Source organism: Spermophilus citellus (genome assembly GCF_964194105.1).
Source record: "Spermophilus citellus genome assembly, chromosome: 4".
Taxonomy (NCBI): domain Eukaryota; kingdom Metazoa; phylum Chordata; class Mammalia; order Rodentia; family Sciuridae; genus Spermophilus; species Spermophilus citellus.
This window is the reverse complement of record NC_138185.1, coordinates 227,164,932-227,187,516: the sequence shown is the minus strand read 5'-3', so window position 1 is coordinate 227,187,516 and position 22,585 is coordinate 227,164,932. Positions and strand designations below refer to the sequence as shown.

General features: G+C 49.2%; 1 protein-coding gene and 1 long non-coding RNA gene across 4 annotated transcripts in view; one reads left to right on the top strand and one right to left on the bottom strand.

Moving 5' to 3' along the window:
- Positions 1–844: 844 nt before the first annotated feature.
- Positions 845–6,548, bottom strand: LOC308646253. 2 transcript variants are annotated; one of them, XR_014021339.1, is made up of 4 exons: positions 6,414–6,548; positions 5,595–5,761; positions 2,853–3,068; positions 845–997 (listed from the first exon to the last, which is right to left on the bottom strand). It is a non-coding gene; the product is annotated as an uncharacterized lncRNA (long non-coding RNA). The 2 variants fall into 2 exon arrangements; XR_014021338.1 differs by having other exon boundaries at positions 845–3,068.
- The window catches only part of BRF1 (BRF1 general transcription factor IIIB subunit), a 64,887-nt gene continuing 48,835 nt past the window's right edge, over positions 6,534–22,585 (top strand). Inside the window, exons 1-3 of one of the 2 annotated variants that reach the window (XM_081288932.1) lie at positions 6,534–6,676; positions 6,708–6,920; positions 15,278–15,358. In XM_081288932.1, coding sequence (XP_081145058.1) covers positions 6,737–6,920; positions 15,278–15,358 — 265 coding nt within the window. In that variant the 5' untranslated portion in view covers positions 6,534–6,676; positions 6,708–6,736. Of the gene's footprint in view, positions 6,677–6,707; positions 6,921–15,277; positions 15,359–22,585 lie in introns of those variants that run through there. The other variant, XM_081288933.1, reaches the window with a different exon arrangement.

The following is a 22,585-nucleotide window of genomic DNA, read 5'->3' as shown; positions in this document are numbered from 1 at the left end:
GACCTTTATTTATTTGCGGTGCTAAGAATCAAACCCAGTGCCTCACACATGCCATGCAAGTGCACTACTGCTGAGCCCCCGCCCGGACCCTCAGGAGGCCTTCTTGCTGGCATGCAGGGCCCCAGCTCCAGGCTGTGCTTTCCCTCTCCTGGAAGTGCTGGGAAGCAGGTGCCTGGCAGAGGGAAAGGATGTGCCAAGGCAGAGTGAGAACAAGCACCTGCTTGCTCTCTCTGCCAGCCCAGGTAAGCAGGTAAGCCAGGCACTCCCGCTGCCTTTATGGAGGGGGTGGGGGGAGCCTGACATTACAAGATGGAAGGCAGTTGGGAGGGGGCTGGTTGGATCCTGCGCCTTGGCAGGAGGAGCCATGCTCAGCTCATCCCTGCTGCGCTGCCTGCTGTCCAGCCCTTCCTGACTGGCCTGTGTCTTCCCCTGACTCACTGGGGTCATCTGAGGCACAGAGACACCTGTGGCCACGTGCTCTGTGAGGAGGTCCAGAGGACCTTGGTCCTTAGCCCCAGGGACCCTGCCTGAGGTCGCCCTGTACACAGGAACCAGGTGCTTCTGTGGGTGCCCACTCAAGTCTTCCAGAACCTTGTTCAATGGCTGGTGGGCCCTCGGGGCTAGGGGACAGGGAAACACCTGAGGCCCTGATACATATTGATTTGTCCTCCTCCCAGCTTCCCTTCTTTCCTTTTCTTTTACACATGGTAATTCTTCCCTTGCTAGCTTGTAATGGCCAACCTTTGGCTCCCTTGCCCACCTGGATGCACCCCCAGGTGAATGTTTAATCGTCAGATGAGGAGGTGACTTTCTCAAGCTATTGGAACCAGAGAAAGGCTCTGTCCCAAAAAAGCAGGAGCTCATATACTCCCCCAGAACAAGATGGCCTGTGTCTCAGAACATTCCTGATGCCCCAAGTTCAGGGACTTTTCATTGGAGTTTCAGCCTAGAAGGAGCCGTCAAAAAGGCTCAGGATGTCCTTCTCTCGTCCAGGGAGCTGTTGGCCAGGAAGGTGACATCTGAGCAGCTGACCCACTGCCCAAAGGAATCTTTTTCCTGCCTCTTGTCTATATGGAAGCATGGGGCTGTGCCCACCCAGAAAGGGGAACACAAAGACTCTGGTCCTTGACTTCTAAAGTGGACAGTGGACTGGAGCCCAAGTCTCACCTAACAGGGAAGGGGTAGAGACAGGAATGGGGGTTTGTGTCCCAAGCCACCCAATAGATAGCACTGCCCCTTGCTGTGCAGTATTTCTTTCCTTGTTGGGCAGAGGAGGAAAGGAAACTTGCAGAAAGTAAAGGACTTACCCATGGCCCCGCAGCAGGCAGGAAGGCTGCCCTGCCTTCAGGGTTCTGCCCTGGATCCCCTTGGACATGAGGACCTGTAGTATTATCAAGTGACCCAGGCTGACTGGAGTCAGGTGTGGTTGGTGACAACCGCAGAAACAGCTGCCTGGCAAGAAGCTTCTTGCTCATGATTTTTAGAGGAGCCTGTTGTGTGGGCATGGACATGTGGGGAAGCCCCAGGCCAGCTAGCAAAGAGAGGGGCATGGGGAGGTATGGGTGAGAGAGTCTTGCTATGGGTTCCCAGGTGAGGCAGGGCAGGGCAGGCCCACCATGGAGGCCAAGCAAGGGCATTTCAGGGCTCTGGGCTCTGGTTGGCACCCAGTGTCTGGGCCTTGGCCCTAGGATGATTTAGGGCAGGGGCCATGTCCTGGCTGCAGGAGCCTGATGAAAGAGTCCAGTGGGTATGGACTCAAATGGTTAGTCTGTACATCCAAGGCACCTTGCAGGCAAGTGGTCTGTTGTCTCTAGGACTTAGCTAGCCTGGGGGTGGTTCCTCCCTGAACCTAGGAGACCCCAACATGTCAACATGTAACAGGGCCCACTTTATGCTTTGAACCTAACCACTTCAACTTATTTTAAAATGCACATGTTTCTTTCTCTTCCTCTCTCCCTGCTCTTCCCTAATCTCTCCCCATCTCTAATCTCAGGGGAAATAGGATTATCTCTCTTCCCCATCCTAGGCAGAGCTTATCTGTTCCTGAGCACACACCCACCACAGGAAGGAAGTAATCTAGACTTTGGGGATGGCACCAGAAGATCTTTGGGGATGGCACCAGAAGATCTTAGAAAGGACTCTCTCCCAAGTGAACAAGTGAATCACAACTACAACAGAGAACAAGTGGATTGTAGCCTTTGAGTCACCTCTTTAAAAATCCCCTGCTCCTGCTGATGGGCAATATTGGCATCCGATCAATATTGGCATCAGATTCACCATTTCAGATCAGAGTCGTTTTATCTAGAAGTTCCAAAGTTTTGATTCTGAGGCTATGCTGCTTAACTTCCATAGGAACATGTGCCTGTGAAATGATCACCCCCACCCCAGCCCCCTGCTCCTGTTGACAGGCAGAATCACAGCCTCTTGGACAGGAGTCCCCGTGTTTCTCCTTTGCTGACAACGCAATAAACTTTCTTCTTCCTTTTTCTCAATACTGTGTCCTCATTATTGGTTGATATCAGGGACAAGGACCGAGCTTTCACCAACACACACATGTGACTTTTAGAAAGTAAAGAGCATGATGACTCCGAGAGCCATCAGAAGCAGGCAGTTCTGGGGCTCAGGTGCTCCCTCCAGGTCTAACTCTGCTGGCAGGCCCTGAACCAAGAACCTCTGGTTTGAGTTTCATGTTCAGCTTAGAAGAAAGCTGTTCCCTTGTTCCATTCTGACACCCCTGTTCCTTTCCAGCTCTGTGAATCCCCTTAGAGGAAGGTCTGTGCCTGAGCCTCAGCCTGGCCCACCCTGCTTCTGCTGTGTCCATCCAGGTTGGTGAAGAAGAAACCCAGCCCTACCCTGCACTCAGAGTGCGATGATCACTGAGCCTTCTGGCTTCCCCTTCTGTGAAGTGCCGATGAGTGTCCTTCCTGTAGTACTGAGAAGAGGCTCAGGAGCACAGAGAAACTGCTCATGTTGGGTATCCACGTAGGGGCCTGGGGGTGTTGGCACCTTTGTCTCCGCATGCTGGGTTCAGGTCTGTCAGTCAGTCCTAAGTGTTTATAAAGCTTCTCCTGCAAAGACATTCAGAGAAAGGGCAGAAAAGGGGTCAGAGGGTGAGCAGTGGCATGCCCAGCTCCGTCCCTCCTCTCCAGCTGCTCTGCCTTCAGGCCTCTGTCCTGGTTCCCCTAGCTTTTGGCAAGTCTTCCTCCAGCTTCCTTCTGCACTGTAGCAGGCAGTGTTATGCTTTCAAGGGCTCCCTCCCTCACCCTGACTGGGGAGCATCCCACTGACCTCATCTTCCAGGACTCTGCATTCTCCTCTGTGGAGCATCCAGGGCTATCAAGCATTTGTCAGTGATTGGGTGCTGATGCTTTCAATTACTTCCACAAACCCTCCTCTCTCCAGGAGGTGCAGCTTACTATGCACCCTTGATTCGGTTGGATCTAGTGATTTCAGAGTGCAGGTGTGGGGGAAGTGAGGGATGGCAGGTCACGGAGGTACTGCAGATCACTCACTCTGGGGATGGCCAGCTGCCGTGTTGGGAAGATATTCAAGCAGCCATACAGAGGGCCCCACCTTAAGAAATGGAGGTCTCCCACCAGTAGCCACGTTCATGGGATTAAAAGGGGACTCTGCAGTTCCATACACATCCTCGGGGGCCTGGCTAACAAATTGACCACAGTCTCCAGAGACCCTGCTACAGTTTGGATCTGGAGTGTCTTCCACAAGCCCATGTGCTGAAGGTTTGGTCACTGGCTATGACACCACCAGAGGTGGTAGGGAATTCAGGAGGTGGGGTTCAGTGGGAGGAGACTAGATCATGGGGGAATATCCTTGAAGGGGAAATTGGGACCCACCTCTTCTTCTCATTCTTTGCCCCCTGGCTGCTGTGAGTGAGCAGCTCTGCGCTACTACATGCTCCCTACCATGAGGTTCTGTCTTGCCACAGGACCAACAGCAACAGAGCCAACCAACCCTGGACTAAAACCTCTGAAACTGTGAGTCAAAATAAACCTTTTTCTCCTTTTTTAAAAAAATATAGTTAATGGACCTTTTATTTTATATATTTATTTATATGTGGTGCTGAGGATCAAACCCAGGGCCTCACACATACCAGGCAAGTGCTCTACTACCGAGTCACTACTCCAGCCCCTTTCCTCCTTTTAAATCGATTTATCTCAGGTATTTGTCATAGTGACAGAAAGCAGACTGACACAGACCCTAAGTCAGAACCACTCAGTCAAGCACCATCCAGGCCTCTGACTCCAGTAATTGTGTGCAATGATCCATGCTGATGCTGTAAGATGCTCAGTTTTGGAGTAACTTGTTTTGCACCAACAGATAACTAATTTGCCAACAGATAACCAAGTTGGTGAGCCTAGCCTTGAACTTACAATTCTCTTGCTTCCTGAGTAGCTGGGATTACAGGCAGTTGCCACTGTACCTGGCCTGCATACGGCTTTAAAATATGTAAAACAATGGACAGATGGCCCTTCATGTCCATGAGTCTTTGGGTTCAACCAACTTCAGATGGAAAATATTTGGAAAAAAATTGCTTTGTATTGAATACTTACCAGCTTTTTTTTGGTCACTATTCCCTAAACAAAGTAATATAACAACTATTTACATATTATTTACATTGTAGTAGGTATTGCAAACAATCTAGAGATGGTTTGAATTACAGGGCTGGGGTTTAGTGGAAGTAGGTACTTAGAATACATGAGGCTCTGGGTTCACTGGCAGCTTCAGGAGGGAAAAGTTATCCATTGGAAATCTGAAGTATTCACTTGTATTTGATTTTGTTAGTTTTGCAATTTTGTTTTTACCATTAGTCCTTAATGTCACTCACACTGCATTTTAAAACAAAGTAAGGTCGAGATTCCATTTACCCTTTCCTTTCCTTTCTTTCATTTTCTTTTTCTTTCTTCTTCTTTTCTAATACCAGGGATTGAACCCAGGGGCACTTAACCACTGAAACACATCCCTAGACCTTTTTACTTTTTGTTTAGAGACAGGGTCTCACTAAGTTGCTCAAGGCCTCCCTAAGCTGCTGGGGCTGGTTTTGCACTTGCTGTCCTGCTGCCTTGCCTCCTAATGGCTGGGATTACAGGCATTTGCCACTGGCCTGTGCCTGGTGTAACCTTTCCTTTTCCACTTGGAAATCCCAACACTATTGAAGAACCTATCTTTTCCTGATTTTCGGGCCCTACATTTCCTGTATACTTAGGCTTGTTTCAGGATTCTTAGATTTACTCCAATTGTCTCTCCACAAATACCATGTTGCCTTTGAGGTAGCTTTTAAATACAGAAGGGGAATTCTGCTTGAGCTTTTTACCCCCTCCCCACCTGCCTTCCTTCTTTCTGGATTTTTTCCCCCACTATTCTTGAGGATTATCTCTTTCAGATGACTTTAGGATCAGCTTATCAAGTTTTTTGAAAAATCCTGTTGACATTTCTATTGGGATCAAACTTAGTGGTGAAGAATATACGTTTTTACAACGTTACTTCTCTCTGGTAAAGGATGTTTTTCTGATTCAGTTTGAGCTCCGGTCATGCCCTGCAATCAAGGTTTGGAGTTTTCAAAAACGTGGTCTCACACATTTATGTTCAGGCTTCCTCTAAGAGATCCCTGGGTGTCCAGAAGACTGTGAGCAGCATCTGCAGACGTTTGAGGGCTGCGCAGGTAGTAGAGTGCCTCTTGCTCAGATTCCACTTTGGGCGGGACCACTGAAAGGAGACTGTCACTGTCAAAAATTGGGGAGTCCTAGGGGGAACAGATAACAAGGGGCTGATGGTGCAGAGCGCAAGGCAAGGCGGCCTGGCAGAGTCTTCCCCTAGACGGGGGCGGCCTGGTCTCAGAAGGCGGCTCCTCCCGCCCCACCGTCGCCGGTGCGGTCCGGATCTCCGCCCAGTGCTCCAGTCCCGGCCCGGCGCCGCCAACAGTTCCTTGTCTTGTCTCAGGCCGCGATTACCGTTCCGGCCCCGCCCACCCGCCCTCAAGTCCCGCCCACCCTCCTCAAGTCCCGCCCATCCTCCCTCAAGTCCCGCCCATCCTCCCTCAAGTCCCGCCCACCCTCCCTCAAGTCCCGCTCACAGCCCCTGGTCCAGTCCGAGGTCGCGCTCGCCGCCAGGACCCGCCCATCAATTCCGCCCACAGCCCTGGTCCTGTCCGAAGTCGCGCTCACCGCCCCGGCCCCGCCCACCATTCCCGCAAAACCTCCACCACAGACTCTAGTCCTTTCCGAAGTCCAGCTAACTGCTCGAGCCCCACTCACCGCCCCGGCCCCGCCCACCCACATACAAGTCCGCCCACAGCCGCGGGTGCCGGGCCGGGCCCCGCCCACCTCGGGCCCCGCCCCGCCCTGCCCCGCGCGCCCCGCCCCGCGCGCAGCGCGCCGCTCGGGAGGCCTGCTAGCCTGCTGTGTAGAGGTCCGGTGGCCGCGTCCCGCCCGGAGGTCGTCGGTTCGAGTCCTTGTTCGCGCAGCGGCTCCGGCGCCTGTCCTGATCCCGCGGGCGCGGCCGTTGCGGGCAGCGCAGCCCGGCGCTCGTGGCGAATCTGCCGCCGCGAATCGGAGGGCCGGGCGCCGGCGGCCTCGCGAGAGCGCGGCGCGCACGGACGCGGGCGGCGGGCCTGGCGGGCTGAGGGCCGCGGGCTGAGGGCCGGGCGGCGCGGGCGGGCGGGCGGCGCGGGCGGCGCGGGCGGGCCGGGCCGGGTTGGGCCGGGCCCCGCGGCCGCACCATGACGGGCCGCGTGTGCCGCGGCTGCGGCGGCACGGACATCGAGCTGGACGCGGCGCGCGGCGACGCGGTGTGCACGGGCTGCGGCTCGGTGCTGGAGGACAACATCATCGTGTCCGAGGTGCAGTTCGTGGAGAACAGCGGCGGCGGCTCGTCGGCCGTGGGCCAGTTCGTGTCGCTCGACGGTGGGTCGCTGCGGGGGCGGGCATTCCCTCCCCGGGTCGGGACTCCGCGTCGCCATGGGCATGTGTGAGTCGCTCTCGGCAGAAGCTGGTCCTGGCCGGAGTTCGGGTTTTGATGCCCAGCAGTTGGTATTTTGTCGCTAGATCAGTCTTGGTGTCACGTCTAAAATGTTTTTGTCTGACCCTAAGGTGCCGCGTTTATCTTCAAAAGTTTTTTTTTTATTCTTTTACATGTTTTGCATTTGCTTTTATCTTGTTCTTATTTTTCCGGCGCCGGAGACCTGGCCGGGGCTTGAGGCAAGTCCCTCCGCCGACTTGGGTCCCCGGGCTGGGCGGGGGCGTGGCTCTGGGCGGGGAGCTCTGCGGGAGGCGTCCCCTGCGCCGCCCGACCGCCCGCTCTGGCTGCGCCAGCCGCCCTGGCTCCTTTGGCACGGATCACTGGGTCCCTTTCTGGTGGGTCTTTTTCTGGGTTCTGTCTGTGCCATTTCCATTGTCGCCACCACAATGTTTCGTTTGTCGTATGTTTGTTTATTATTTTTTATTTTTTTGCAGTATTGAGGATTAAACTCGGGTGCTGGGGATTGAGCTCAGGGCATTAGCCTCGTTTGTTGTACGTTTTACGTGGTCTTGAAATCAATTATTGTGTGTCCTCTAACTTTGTTCTTCTTTTTCAAAATTATTCCTTTTGTAGTCCTTTTCCGCTTTCCTTTGTTTTTACACTAGGTTTGTATATATGTAAGAAATTCCTGCTTGAGTTTTTAATGGAATTGCATAAAAATTTTTCGATAAATGTAGGAGGATTTGACATTTTTAATGTGTTGAGTCTTCCAGTCCACGAACACAACATGTCTCTCCCTTCATTTAGGTTCTTTTTGGAATCTTCCATCAGTTTCCTTATTTCATAACCTCTCTATATTTATTACAGATATTCCTAAAATCTATTTGGAGCTGTTGTGAATGGAATTTCTTTTAGTTTGCATTAATTCATTGATAGTAGTGTGAAATACAGTTAAGATAGTGTTTAGAAAGGTGGTCGATTTACCTTTTTTTTCTTTCTTTCTCTCTTTCCTCCTCCTCCTCCTTCTCCAGGGGATCAAATCCAGGGCCTCTTGCATTCTAGAAAAGAGCTCTACCACTGAGTGACACCCCCAGGCCAATACAGTAACATAATTGATTTCTGTGTGTTGGCCTATTCTGTAACCTTGCTAAGCATACTTGTTCTGGGTTTCTTATGCACTGCGATTTTCTGATAAGTAATTATGTTGTCTATAAATATAGACTTATGTTTCTTCCTTTTGTTTCTCTTGTTTTGCCCTACAAGAGAAATTTTTGCCTCGTTTTGATCTTAGAGGGAAGCATTCAGTTATTCAGTTCTTTCTGTTCAGTGGGATGCTAGCTGTAGGTTTTTTTTTTTTTTTTTTTGTACTGGCGATTGAACTCAGGGGCACTTGACCACTGGGCCACATCCCCAGCCCTTTTTTTGTATTTTTATTTAGAGACAAGAGTTTCACTGAGTTTCTTAGCACCTTGCTTTTTGCTGAGGATGGCTTTAAACTCATGATCCTCCCTCCTCAGCCTCTGGAGCCACTGGGATTACAGTGTGCTTCACTGTACCTGGCTAGCTATAGGTTTTTGATACTTGCACTTCATCAGTAAAGTTGAAATTCCCATTCTACTCCTAGTTTGCTGAGTTTTTTTTGTTTTTTTTTAATGAGTAGATGCTGAATTTTGTCAGATGCTTTTTCTGCATCAGCTGATACTGTCGAATGTTTTTCTTTAGTCTGTCATTGTGACTTTTAAAAAAAATTTAAATTTTATTTATTTATTAATTTTGGTAGTAGGAATTGAACCCAGGGTCACTTACCCACTGAGTCATATCCCCAGCCGTCCTCCCCCTTTATTTTTTATTGAGACAGGATCTCACTAAGTGACTTAGGGCCTCGCTAAGTTGGTGAGGCTGGCTTTGAACTTGTCCTCCTCCTCCAGCCTCCAGAGGCCTCCCAGGCCTCTGGGATTATAGACATGTGCCACCATGTTCAGGCCTGTGATTTATTTATTTATTTTTTCTGTGCTGAGACTGGAACCCAGGGCCTTGTGGATGCTTTAAGTTAGTGCTCTGTCACTGAGCTAGACCCTCAGCTCTTGACTTTTGAATATTGAACCTGACTTGAGTTCCTGGGGTAAGTTCACTTGTTATGGGATATTATTCTTTAAATGTGTTTCTGGGTTAAGTTTGCTAATATTTTGTTGAGGACTTTTGTCTATGTTCATGCAGGTTATTGGCCTGTGCTTTCTTTAATGTCCTTATCTACTTTCTGTGTCAACGTGCTGCACCTCGCGGAATGAATGGGAGATGATCCCTCCTCTTTTATTTTCTGAAAGACATTGTATAGATCTGATTTTCATTTTCTTCTTAAGAGTTTGGTAGAATCCATCAGTGTAGCCATCTGGGCCTGGAGGTCTCATCTTCAGAAGTTCACAGTTATAAATTCAGCTTTTTTTTTTTTTTTTTTTTTTTACTTTTTTAAAATTTGTTTTAATTAGTTACACATGACAGTACAATGATCTTTTTTAAATTTTTTTTAGTTGTACATGGACACAATACTTTAATTTTTTAATTTATTTTTATGTGGTGCTGAGGTTTGAACCCAGGGCCTCACAGGTGCTAGATGAGCACTCTACCCCTGAACCATGACCCCAGCCCAGTACAATGATCTTGACATATCATACATTTGAATCAGATGGGAAATTCAGTTTCTTTGGCAGTGGAGTTTATTGTTAGGTTTTAGATCGTTTCACCTTGGGCTGGTTTTGGTCATTTGTTCTTGACAATTTGGGCCAGTTGGTCTAGTTGTTGAACTTATGTGCTTAGAGTAATTGGTGGCACTCCTGTGTCCTTTGACACCTGCAGGGCCTGTAGTGGCATCCTCCGTCTTTACCAGTGATGAGGTCTGTCCTCTCTCTCTCCTTGTCTTGCCAGGAGTTTATCAGTGTGGTTGGTCTTTCCAGTTGGCTTTGGGTTTGCGTTTTTCCTCCAGCTCTTCCTTTCCTGTGGTCTGTTTCACTCATCACACAAGCCTTTGTTCTTTGTGGGTGACTTCCCAAGGGAGTCTTCCAGATTGCTGGAACAGTGGCTCTGTGGCATATTGTCTGCAGCCTTGTCACAGTTGCCAGGACATTGATGCTTGCTGGGGTGATAACAGCAGTAATAAAACAAACCATGGTGGTGGCAGACACGTAGGGCTTTCTGTGGGAAGGCACTGTGGTAGGGGGCCCCATAGCCTAGTAAGAGCTGTTGTCCTCAGTACGTCCCTAGGGTATAAGAGAACATGGTGTGGAGCAGGTTTGGGGTGAGCTCTCACCCATGCATACTGGGAAGTCTGTCATAGGAGCCTTGAACAGATGATCTGACAGGTTCTTAGGAGGCACTAAAAATACTTCTCCAAGGAGAGGTAGCCCCAGCAACCAACAGTTGAAGCTCTTGGGAAGGTGCTTGGGGCTGTGATTCTTAGCCCCAGGGAGAGGAGGGTGGTGCAGGTTGGGTCCAAGTAGGAGAGCATTGGCTTCTCAGGGCATTCATTTCATCTCCCAGGTACCCACCTGGCATCCCTCTTCCCCCTCAGCATGATTACACAATCACCGAAACTGGAGACTTGTCAGTTTCCAGCACTTGAGTAGGACCCCAGAGCCCCTTGCCCAGCTTACCCTTCCTCTGGCCTCATCCTGAAAGCCAAGATTTCCCATGAATGGCTGTTTTCTAGGTCTAAAGCCACTGTCTTGCCTAAGTGTAAGAACTTATTGAGAATGAAGCTGGACACTTAGTTTAGAGGTTACTCTGGAATGTGTAAGATGTCAGGGTAGTGTGGCAGGACCTGTAGCAGGAGTGCCTGCTCGGAAACCACAGTCTGTGCAGAGGGAAGGGAAGACTGTCAGAACTGCTGGCCCAGAGTGGCCAAACAAAAGGTTGTGGGCAGGCCTGGAGAAGGCTGTGCTGTTCCATGAGGGTCTGTGCTCACTCCCATATGTGAGGATTATGGGGGCAAAATAGGACTTCCTGGAAGCACACACCCCAGAGTCCTGTGCTGTGCATCTCTGAGCCTGCTTCTGTCACTGGGTGGTGGCACACACATTCCTGCTTCTATCATTCCTGAGGATGCTGATGCACAGGGAGCACCTACCCCTTCTGCTGGGAGCAGCAAACCTTCTATGTCACCAGAACATATGTGGGTGGGTTGGGAGCATCTCTGATTTCCATAATCAGAATTTTTTTTCCCCTTTTTTGCGGTGCTGGGGATGGAACCCAGGGCCTCACACATGCTAGGCAAGTGCTCTACCAAGCCCTATAATTAAAACTTTCTTTCTTTTTTTTAAGTTGTTGATAGAACTTTATTTTTATTTTTATGTGGTGCTGAGAATCGAACCCAGTGCCTCACACATGCTAGGCAAGTGCTCTACCACAGAGCTACAGCCCCAGCCCCAGCCACTATAATTAGAACTTTCAATGGCTGTACACTTGGTCCTTTATATCAAGGTGTCTGTAAGTGTTGGTGCTGCTTCCCTAGACTCTTTTGTTTTTTTTTTTTTAAAGATAGAGTGAGAGAGAGAGAGAGAGAGAGAGAATTTTTTAATATTTTTTTTTTTTTTAGTTTTTGGCGGACACAACATCTTTGTTTGTACGTGGCGCTGAGGATCGAACCCGGGCCGCACGCATGCCAGGCGAGCGCGCTACTGCTTGAGCCACATCCCCAGCCCCCCCTAGACTCTTTTGTGACAGATGCCCCATTGTTCGAATTGGGAAAGGCTTACTGTCCCAGCCATGGTGAGGGCCCGGCAGGTGGAGCCACTCTTGCCTGCCCCTGTGGAATGTTGCGGCCTTCCAGCCCTCCATGCGTCACTGTAGTGGGAGCTGAATGTGGGCCTGGCAGGCTGGCAAGGTTTTGTCCCCAGGTTGAAAGACTTGGAGTCTTTTTGTATGCTGTGGCCCTTGAGAGTCCTGCCATGTCCTGGCTGAAGGTATCTGTTCTCGGGAAATGCTGACCGGATTCCATCCTGGAGGTACCTGGGTGAGGGAAGACTGGTCCACTTTTTTGGCCTCCCTGGTCAGGTTGTAATCACCACAGATGAGCGTTTAGGGAATGGCCTGCTGAAGAGAGTTGGCTGATGCCGTGTTCAGCTGTTCACCTGCAGTGTTGAGAGGGATAGAGGGAGGGATAGAGGAGGTGCTGTGTGGGGGCCTTTTGGGGGCACCCTTGGCTCCCTTTCTCGCTCTGGTCCAGGATGTGGGTGTGGCTTTGTCTGCACCTCAGAGCCGGCCAGTGTCTTCCTGGGGAGCAGCCCTTAGCACTTTTTGCTCCCCAAAGGGCTCTTTGAGTTGACTGGAGTTCCAGGTCGCTCCCCCACTGTCCACCAGGGGGCGTTCTCATCCAGGCCTGGCTATGTGGTACTTCCTGCCTGAATCTTTTGTTATAAAACTTGTAGAAATACCAAAAGGTTTAGAAGCAGAGTGTATTTGAAGGACAGGCATTCGCGGTTGGCAATTTTGGCCAGAGGTCATACTTGGGCTCTCTAAAAGATGAAAGAAGAAAGCCCAAGTGTGACCCTTAACATGCTGAGATTTGCTGAATAAGTGCTTTTTATACCAGCCATGTATGATTCCCACTGTGCGTGTGTTCATATGTCATGTGTGAGTGTTTGGAGGGTGAAGCACAGTCAAGAGGCAGCTCCCAGAGCCCATGTGGCCTGCGCCACCTGGGCCGGGTGGCTGGGGTATTGGGGAGAGACAGGGGCATGGGGGCACGGAGGGTGAAGGAGGGGGAGTGGAGGGCAAGGTGGGCATGGCTGATGGAGGTGGCAGCGACTTGGCAGCTTTGCAAGTGTGCTTTGGGTAGCACTGGAGTGAGAAGATTGAAGAGCAAGGAGATTACATTACACTCTGAGCCAAAGCCGAAGTCACCCTCTTACTGAACGCGGCATCTCTCCAGGGTCCTGTTCTGTAAGGAGACCCCTGGCTGCCCCGAGTCTGAGCAGAGATAGGTGGCCAGAATGGAGGCCACCAATCCCTGTCCCTGGAAGGTGGGCTTCAGGGGTTTAAGCTTTGACCAGTGTCCTTTTCTTTTTCTTTTCCCTTCCTTTCCCTTCCCTTCCCTTCTTCCCTCTCCCTCCCTCCCTTCCCTTACTTTCTTTTCTTCCCTTTTCTAACCTCACCTTTTGCCCTCCCCTCCCTGCCCCCTGCCCCCTTCCTTTCCTTTCTTACTCCCTTTCTCTCTCTTTCTTTCTTATGTTAGGCTTGAACCCAGGGGTGTTCTACCACTGAGCCACACCCCCAGCCTTTTTTATTTTTTGAGATAGGGTCTCACTGAGTTGCTGAGGCTGACCTGGAACTTGTAGTACTCCTGCCTTGGCCTCCTTGGTAGCTGGGATTACAGGTTGCATCACCACACCTGATGATCAGCATCTTTTCTTAATGCAGTATTACTTGACTTTTATTAAAAGCACATGTCTATTTAAATTAGAGCATCAGGGACTCTTTTTTTTAAAAAAATTTTTTTGGTAACTGGGGATTGAATTCAAGGGCACTCAGCCTTATTTTGTATTTTATTTAGAGACAGGGTCTTACTGAGTTGCTTAGCACCTTGCTTTTTGCTGAGGCTGGCATTGAACTCACAATCCTCCTGCCTCAGCCTACCGAGCTGCTGGGATCACAGGCATGTGCCACTGTGGCCAGCCTTTTTTTTTTTTTTTTAAAAATAAAGGTTGGAAGGTGTGTGTGCTGGAAGCAGGTGAGCTGAGGTGTGCTGTCCTGGTCCACATATGGAACTACAGATGGTCATGGGTCTCCTTTCTCTAAAAGATTTCAAGTGTAAAAGTTCTAGAGTTTAAAAAAAAAAAAAAACATCATCACAAAACAAAGGTAATGAATGCAGATAGTGAGACCTGTGTTGGATTTCTACAGACCCAGAGTTGAGACAATGGTGTTTGAAGCCTCCCTTGCTCCTGGTGCACAAAGTTACGCAGCCAGATGGGCTGCCCTCTGGCTGCCTCTCCCAGGGTCTCCCTGTGTCCCTGTGTCAACGGCTCGCTAGCCCACTCAGTCTGCACACAGCTTCTTGTGGGGTTTGTAGTGACTCGCTTGGGCAGGACAGCAGACAGAATGTTTCTGGGCTGCCACTTGTCCAAGAGCCTTGCTCTGTTGCAGAGGGTTGCTTGTGGCTGTCCTTCATTCTCCTGGCCTGGGGTTGTGTTGAAGCCCAGGAGGCAGTAGGGCCAACCCTGGCCCCTGCTGGTGGCTGGAAACTTGCATGGCCTGGGGCTGCTTTTGGGGTTTTCTTGCCTCCTCTGATTCTGGCTGGATTCCAGCTAACCTGAGAGTCAGCTGCTGATCTTTATCAGCATGTCACAGACAAGCAGGAGACTGAGCTTGTGCTCTGCTACTCTGTGGCTGGCACTGGGTCCCTGTGGTGCAGCTGGCCACCCCGTGCTTCTTGCAGAGGGCCTGTCCCAGGCTTGGGTGATGCACTTCCCTGTCACTTCTGCATTTCCATTTCTTTTCACCTGTGTCCCCCGTTTGGTTGTCTTGTGTAGGTGTCCTTAATTGTAGAAGCCTCAAGTCCCTGTGACTGTGCTTTGTCGTAAGTGTACTGGCCCCTGTGCAGTCATGAGGCTTACTCCTGTGGGACAAGAGGCAAGTTCTGCCATCCCTGCCTGTGCTCATACTACCTGGCTTCTTTACTTCAGCATAAAGCATATGAAGATCCAGCTTCCAGTGGGATGGTGGTCTGGTGAACCATCCATATGTACACACAATGTTTTCAAAGGGTATTGTAGCCTGAGTCCCAGTCCCGAAGCCCTGCAGAGATGTCCTGGGCTTACTCTCAGTTGGCTGTGACCACACTGAGCACTGGTGCTTTCCTAGGCAGCTGTTCTCTGTGGGAGGGTGGCATACAAGTGGGTAAAGGCTCAGCAGCTCTGGGGCCACTTAGGATGTGATCCCTGGGCTCCAGGAGCCTGCATTCCAGTGGTGTAGCCTCTGAGATGCCTGACCTGGGCATGGTTGAGGGCTGTGGGAGGGACACGGAGGCCCAGCCTCTACTGTGTAGGCACCCCAGGCTGCAGGGGGACAAAAGTTCACTGGGACCCATATTGTGTTAGGAACATGCTCGGGATATGCAAACAGGTGTGGTCTGCCCTCAGGGCTTTGGGGTCAAGCTATACCACTGGGCTAGTGGAGCAGAGGGGCCTCTCTGCTTGGCTTGTGTCCCTTCCCTGCACAAACACTGGACCATGCTTTGTTCTGCATGCAGTGAAGGGGCGTGGGTCTTCACCATCAGGCTCTGGCTAACCGGTTTCTTCTGTGTTTCCAGGTGCTGGCAAGAACCCAACCCTGGGAGGTGGCTTCCATGTGAACCTGGGGAAGGAGTCAAGAGCACAGACCCTACAGAATGGTATTGCCACTATGGATGTTGCTGACAGTGGTGTGGGCCAGCAGGCGGAGCTGCAGTGCTGGGATGGAGATGGGAGCAGAGTGGCTGGCTGCTGCTTCAGGTCCTGTGGTGCCACCACCCTCCACCTGTGGCCTGCCATGGCCTGTCACCCTCCAAGCCCAGGGATGCTTGCACTTCTGGGAGGAACTGCTCCTTGAGTCCCCTCCCCTGTCATCAGAGCCTGCATGGGCATCCTGTAGGCCCTGTCAAGTCTGCTCAGAAAGAAGTGCCTGGACCCTCTTGCGCCCACAGCTCTTTGTTCCTGGTCTTAGTCAAGTTGAGTATAGAAGCAGCAAGTCTATAGTAATTTGCCATGACAGTAATATTTTCATTAGGTTTTATAGTAGTGCCAGTCTTTAACAAACTGTAGAATTGCTTTTCCGGTCCTTGGCCAGTTGCTACAGGAGTAGGAGTGCTTGGGAATATTATTCCCAGCAGAAACGCGTCTTAGCTTCCCGTTGTGCCATTTGCTCTGACCTTATGGACTTACTAATAGACTAGTGTAGTGAATTCTTTTCTTCTGATTTCCGGTTTGATTATTCTCTAGCAGAGATGAGGTTCTTAGGATTTCAGCCTTTGAACAAATGCCTCTAGGCTTATGCCATGGCCCAGCTAATGGTCAGCTTGGATCTTTTTCCTTCAGGAGGATGGAGCAGGGCTGTGGGCTTACCCCTGTGGACTTTGGTTCTGTTTGTTCTGCTAACAGTGGGAGGGCAGGAAAGCCTCCCACCCGCCTCTGGCTATGCCTCCTACACATGGATTTGTGCATTTTTGCCTGCTTTAGCACTCCTGATCGGAGCACACACATGGGATCCTCACTGCTTGTAGCACTTGTGGTCTTCTCACCCACACAGGTGTGGCCCACCCGTGCTTCTGGTCCTTGCCTAGATTATCTCCATTTTTGCTACCACTGATTCTACGTTTGTTCCCAGTAGTGCATGTTTATTTCCAGAGCCTACTCTGTTGATTAGAGCAGTACACCCAGCTGAGGGCAGAGTGCCTTTTGTGCAGACACATTCATCACCGTGAAATCAGAAACTAAACAGAAAGATAACCCATCTGACTTCTAAACACTCCTTCAAACACCCTAGCCTTGGGCTGGGGATGTGGCTCAAGTGGTAGCGCGCTGGCCTGGCATGCGTGCGGCCCGGGTTCGATCCTCAGCACCACATACCAACAAAGATGTTGTGTCCACCGAGAACTAAAAAATAAATATTAAAAATTCTCTCTCTCTCTCACTTTCTCTCCTCTCTCACTCTCTCTTTAAAAAACAAAACAAACAAACAAAAAAACACCCTAGCCTTGCTTTAAGTAGGAAATCTATACAGTGTGCAAACTCCCAGGGCATGGCAGTCATGGAGGCAGCCCGTTCCTCACATGGGAGTCCTGCACCCTATGCAAGTTACCATTTAGTTCTCAGCTTCCAAGAGCCTTCAGCTGTCGCCCTCTGTAGACCACTCTCCTGGGGCTTTCCCCTGAGGTCCGGGGTGGCTGCCTGCTGCAGGGCCACGTCTCCCTCCCACTCTGCGTGTGGACTTCACCACCACCTACCTACTCAGGTGTTCCTGCCTCCACCTTGCTTTTCCCACCGGGCCCTGGTGTGAATGGCCTACTGTCAGCCTCTGCCCCACTGCAGGGACCTTTTGCCTGTTCTTGTGAGTTCATGTCAACTTTATCTCTTTCCTTCATCTGATACAGCTTGGGTGGGTGTCTAATGGGGCAGGTTTCAAGCATTCTTTCCAGAACCCCCTGGAAACGCAAGGGCACCTGGCTCCCTTTGGTGGCTGCATTTCCAAAGCATTGGGGTTCTGCTGCTTCTCAGTTCTTTCTTTCTTTCTTTTCTGGTGCTGGAGTTTGAACCCAGGGGTGCTTAACCACTGACCCATGTCCCCACCATTTTTTTTTATTTAGGGACAGGGTCTTGCTAAGTTGCTTAGGGCCTCACTAAGTTGCTGAGGCTGGCTTTGAACTTGTGTCCTCCTGCCTTAGCCTCCCAAGCCACTGGGATTACAGGCGTGTACAACTTCTTTGTGATTATCTTCCTTTGTAAAATGCTTCACCACCTTTTTCTGGTTTGCTCATGGTTTGTCTTTTTATTTTGCTTATTCTGTGCTTCTCACCTCCTCCCACCCTGTGTACATTGGAAGTTGTACATTGTAGGACAGTTCTCAGAAAGGCTACCCTAATTTTTTAGCAGAGGCACCCTTCTTTCAGCAAGGGTCATCCCTTGTTGGAGCATAGCTCATGATGCAGCCATTTATCACCCCTGACTCCAGCCTGGTGGGTTTGTTAGAAATCTGTGAATTTGGCTTTAGAATATTGCTGTTTTTGTTAAGTCTTGATTGCCTTTCCTAAAAAACAGTAAATACGGACCTAAATGAATGGCTTCTCCTGCCACCGAAGGGCTGCCGTGTCTACCTTACTTGCTCCTGCACTGTCCCTCCCTTGGGCTCCACTTTGAGTTTGTGGGGCACATGCCATGTGATGCTGGGGAAGGGTTCTGGGGAAGAGAATCTCTTGACTCCCTATTTGTATGTGGGTTGTCTTCCCACTGGGATGGCTGTTAGAGTAGTTTCAGGCTCACAGAAAACTTGAGCAGAAAGTACAGAGATGGTCCCTGTACCCTGCCCCATATGCACAGCTCCCCACCCTGGCCTTGCCCCTGCCACAGGAGTGCACCTGTTACCATAGATGAGCCATGATTTGCATTGGGGTCACTCTTCTGTGGACATGCTGTGGGCTTGGACAAGTGTGCGCGGCTCATATCCACCATTGTCCTGTCCAAGGGGAGCTACCCAGTTGGAAATTACTCTGTTACCCTGTTGGTGCTCCTGGCCACCAAGGTTCTTTGTGCTGTCTCCAGTTTTACCTTTTGCAGAAGGGCACAGAGTTGGACTCACCCAGCATGCAGCCTTGTCAGACTATATTCTTTTTTTTTTTTTTTTTTTAGAGAGAGAGAATTTTTTAATATTTATTTTTTAGTTTTCGGCGGACACAACATCTTTGTTTGTATGTGGTGTTGAGGATCGAACCCGTGCCGCACGCATGCCAGGCGAACGCGCTACCGCTTGAGCCACATCCCCAGCCCTAGACTATATTCTTTCACTCAGTGATGTGCATAAGATTTCCTCCTAGTCCCCTCTGTAGACCAACTTGATAGCTGGTCTGTGTCTCATTGTTTGGGTGGACCTCAGTTTTTCTTCTTTGGTGCTGGGGCTCAAACCTGAGCTTGTGAGCATGCTAAGCATGCACTCTACTGCTGAGCCACCCCCACACCATTCATTCATCCATCACCTGCTGAGGGCCTCTGGGTTGCTTCCAAGTTATAGTGAATTAAGTTGCTGTAAACATTTGTGTGCAGATGGCACACAGAGTGCAATTGCTGTGTCACAGGGAAAGAGCAGGTTTGATTCTGAGTGAAGCTGCCCGTGGTTGCATTCCTGCCAGCAGCGAGGAAGGGTTTCTAGGGCTCTGCACCTCAGCAGTACTCACTGTAGTAGGGGTCTGGGTTTTGGCCATTCAAGAACATACTGTTTTAAAGTATATAAGTAGTTTTTTTTTTTTTTTTTTTTTTTTTTATTGCTATGTAGCATTTTAGATGTGACTGTGCCATAGTTGGCCTTGTTTTCCTCATGAGGGACATGCAGTTTCCTGTTTTGGCTGTTCCTGTCATACTGCTGTCACATTCCTATGCACAGTCCTTTGGTGGACGTAGGACTGGCTTCTCTCAGGAACACACCTGTGAATGAGGTTTTGGTCCTGGTGCAGGTGTGTGCTTATCTTTATTGGACAGGGCCAGGCCACTTTTCCACAGCATCTGGGAGCCTTGCCCTGGCACAGCAGGTGGGGTGTGGGAGTGCAGGATTGGGGGGACTCTCTGAGTCCAGCTGACTACCTTTGCTTATGCTTTCTGGCCCTCTGGACATCCTCTGAGTGTGAAGTACCCATTAATGATTTTGCACATTTTTTAAAAATTGGGTTGTCATTGTCTTGCTGATTTGTAGAAGTCCTTTATTCTGAGCTCAAGTCCTCTATTGGATGTGCATATTTTGAATCTTCTATCTATAGTTTCTTTTTTCATTCTTTAGGTTATTTATTATTATAATTATTATTATTACTACTGCTTTAGTTATAGATGGACACAATTTATTTATTTATTTATTTATTTATTTATTTATTTATTTATTTATTTTGTATGGTGCTGAGGGTTGAACTCAGTGCCTCACATGTGCAAGGAGAGCACTCTACCACTGAGCCACAATCTTAGCCCCTACCTTGTTATCTTTTGATGAACAAAAAATTTTATTATTTATTTATTTATTTATTTTAAAAAATTTTTAATTTGTTTTTTAGTTTTCAGCAAACACAACATCTTTGTTTGTATGTGGTGCTGAGGATCGAACCCAGGCCGCACACATGCCAGGCGAGCGCACTACTGCTTGAGCCACATCCCCAGCCCCATGAACACAAAATTTAAAAAAAATTTTTTTCAATAAAATTTTAAATTTTAATGAAGTTTGAGTTTGTTTTTTTATGGTTAGGGCTTTTGATGACTTGTTAGAAATTCTTACCTGCCCTAGGTGTGAATTTACTCTCCTGTTTTCATCTGGAAGCTTCACTGTTTTAGATTTTGAGCTGGAGTGTGGTTCAATGGTCAGGTGCTTACCCAGCATGTGCGAGGGCCTGAGTTCAATCCCCAGTACCACACACACGAAGTTTATTGTTTTAAATTTGATGTTTAGGTTTCTGAAAAGCCTGAAAGTAGTCTTTTATGTATGGTGAAGCTGGGGCTGAAGTTCACATTCCAGTTATGAAGATGCAGTTTTTCCAGCACCCTATATCAGAATAGCTGTCTCCCCCGAGCCACTGTCTTGGCAGTGTGTGGGAGTCTGTGCAGACTCTGGTGACGTCACTGTGTCTTCTGACTGTCAGTCTCACAGGCCTCTGCTGTGTCCTCAGATTCCTGTGCTTTAGCTCCTTCTGCTGTTCTTTGCTTGTTGTTTTGGCTATTTCTGCTAATTTGCATTTCTTCTTTCTTTTTTTTTTAAAGGGAATTTTTTTTATATCTTTATTTTGTTTATTTATTTTTATGTGGTGCTGAGACTCAAACCCAAGGCCTCGCACATGATAAGCGAGCGCTCTACCGCTGAGTCACAGCCCCAGCCCTAATTTGCATTTCTACATAAATTTTAGAATCAGCTGGTTGATTTCTGAAAAAAAGCCTGTCCAGATTTTGCCTGGGATTACATTGAATCTGTAAGTCAAATAGTAAAGAATGACTACATTGACCCCTTAGCGTGTTCTACCTTAACAAGAACAAGGTCTGTGAGTGTACATTGTTGTCTCTTCCTTTCCACCTTTCCTCTTTTTTACTCTCAATGCATTATTATACCTTTTATTACTGTTCTAGACTCTCTAGGATAGTGTTGAGTAGAAGTGTTTCATTCATGACCTCATTGTGAAATGTTCAATATCTTGTTATTAGGAATGGTGTTGCTTTGCCTTGTTCTTCTTTGTACCTATGGAGATGGCTATGTTATTTTTTGTTTATTTTGCTGATGTGGTGAATTCCATTGATTTGTGGCTGTTGAAGTCACCTGGGTTCTGGAGTAAGTAGCCCCTGGGCTGTGGCACGTTTTGTGCTTGGTGTGGTGCTGCAGTGGGGCCATGTGCATGGAGGCTGCTGCACTGCGAGCCACACACCCTGCTGCGCTGTCAGTGTGCACTGCTGGGGTTGGATTCCCATGGTCTGTTCAGGGTTCGGGGGGCCAAGGCCATGGAAGACACTGCCTTTCATTATCTGTTCTAATTAGTTACATGTGACGGCAGAGTGCATTTTGACTCACTGTGCACAAATGGAGCACAGCTTCTCATTTCTCTGGTTGTACACGACGTGGAGTGACACCAATCGAGCAGTCATACACGTACCTTGGGTGATGATATCTGTCTCAGTCCACCATCTTTCCTATCCCCATGCCCCTTCCCTCGCCCCTCTCCACCCAATCCAAAGTTCCCCCATTCTTCTTATTCCCCGCTTCTTTCTGTTTTCTGCCAGAGCTGGTATGAGCCTGGGGCCCCCCTTGATCTGTGGCTGCTCTCTGTCTGTTTCCTCCTGGTCTGAGCACACTGGGAGTCGTAGTCAGGCATGTGTGGAAGGTTGCTCTGTTTGGGTTTGATGCTTTCCCAGGGCTGTGGATTTGTGGGGTGCCCTTCTCTGCTCACATCAGGATGTCTGATGCCAATGTCACTTCTCTCCAGTGACAATGGTTTTGGCACCTGCTTAGGTGATCACCAGTGCCCTCCATCCTCTGTCCTCCAAAGGATGTTGTGTAGTGCTGAACTAGCGCTGGGAGGGTTGAGCTCGCTCCAGAGTTGTGTTCGCCTGGCACTTGTAGGCATGGGGCAGGAGCTGCATGAGGCTGGATGGTGCCTGCCTCTCCTCCTCCTACCAGGGTTCTGTTGGGAGGTGTCTCTTCCCTGTTCTGTCAGTTTTTACATTGTCTGTTTTGTAGCAGCATCTAGCTCCTCCCTGAGAAGACCCCTGCTCTAGCTCCCAGTTCACTTTTCTGCCTTTGCCTGCGCCATTCTGCTGATCTGTTATTTTTTGGTTAAAAATGTCTTGGGGCTGGGGCTGGGGCTCAGCATAGAGCGTTCGCCTGGCACGTGTGAGGCACTGGGTTCAATCCTCAGCACCACATAAAAACAAGTAAATAAAATAAAGGTATTGTGCGCTGGGGTTTGGCTCAGAGGTAGAGCGCTCACCTGGCATGCTTGAGGCACTGGGTTCAATCCTCAGCACCACATAAAAATAAAATAAAGATATTGTGTCGGGCTGGGGATATGGCTTAAGCGGTAGCACGCTCGCCTGGCATGCGTGCGGCCCAGGTTCGATCCTCAGCACCACATACCAAAAAAAACAAAAAAACAAAAAACAAAGATGTTGTGTCCGCCGAAAACTAAAAAATAAATATTAAAAATTCTCTCTCTCTCTCTTAAAAAAAAAAAAGATATTGTGTCCACCTAAAACTAAAAAATAAATATTTAACAAAAAAATAAAGGTATTGTGTCCAACTACAACTAAAAAAATATTTTTACAAAACAACAAAAAATGTCTTAATTATCATATTTTAAATTTTCTAGTACTGGGTCTTTGGTTTTGGTTTGGGGCTAGGGACCAAGTCCAGGGCT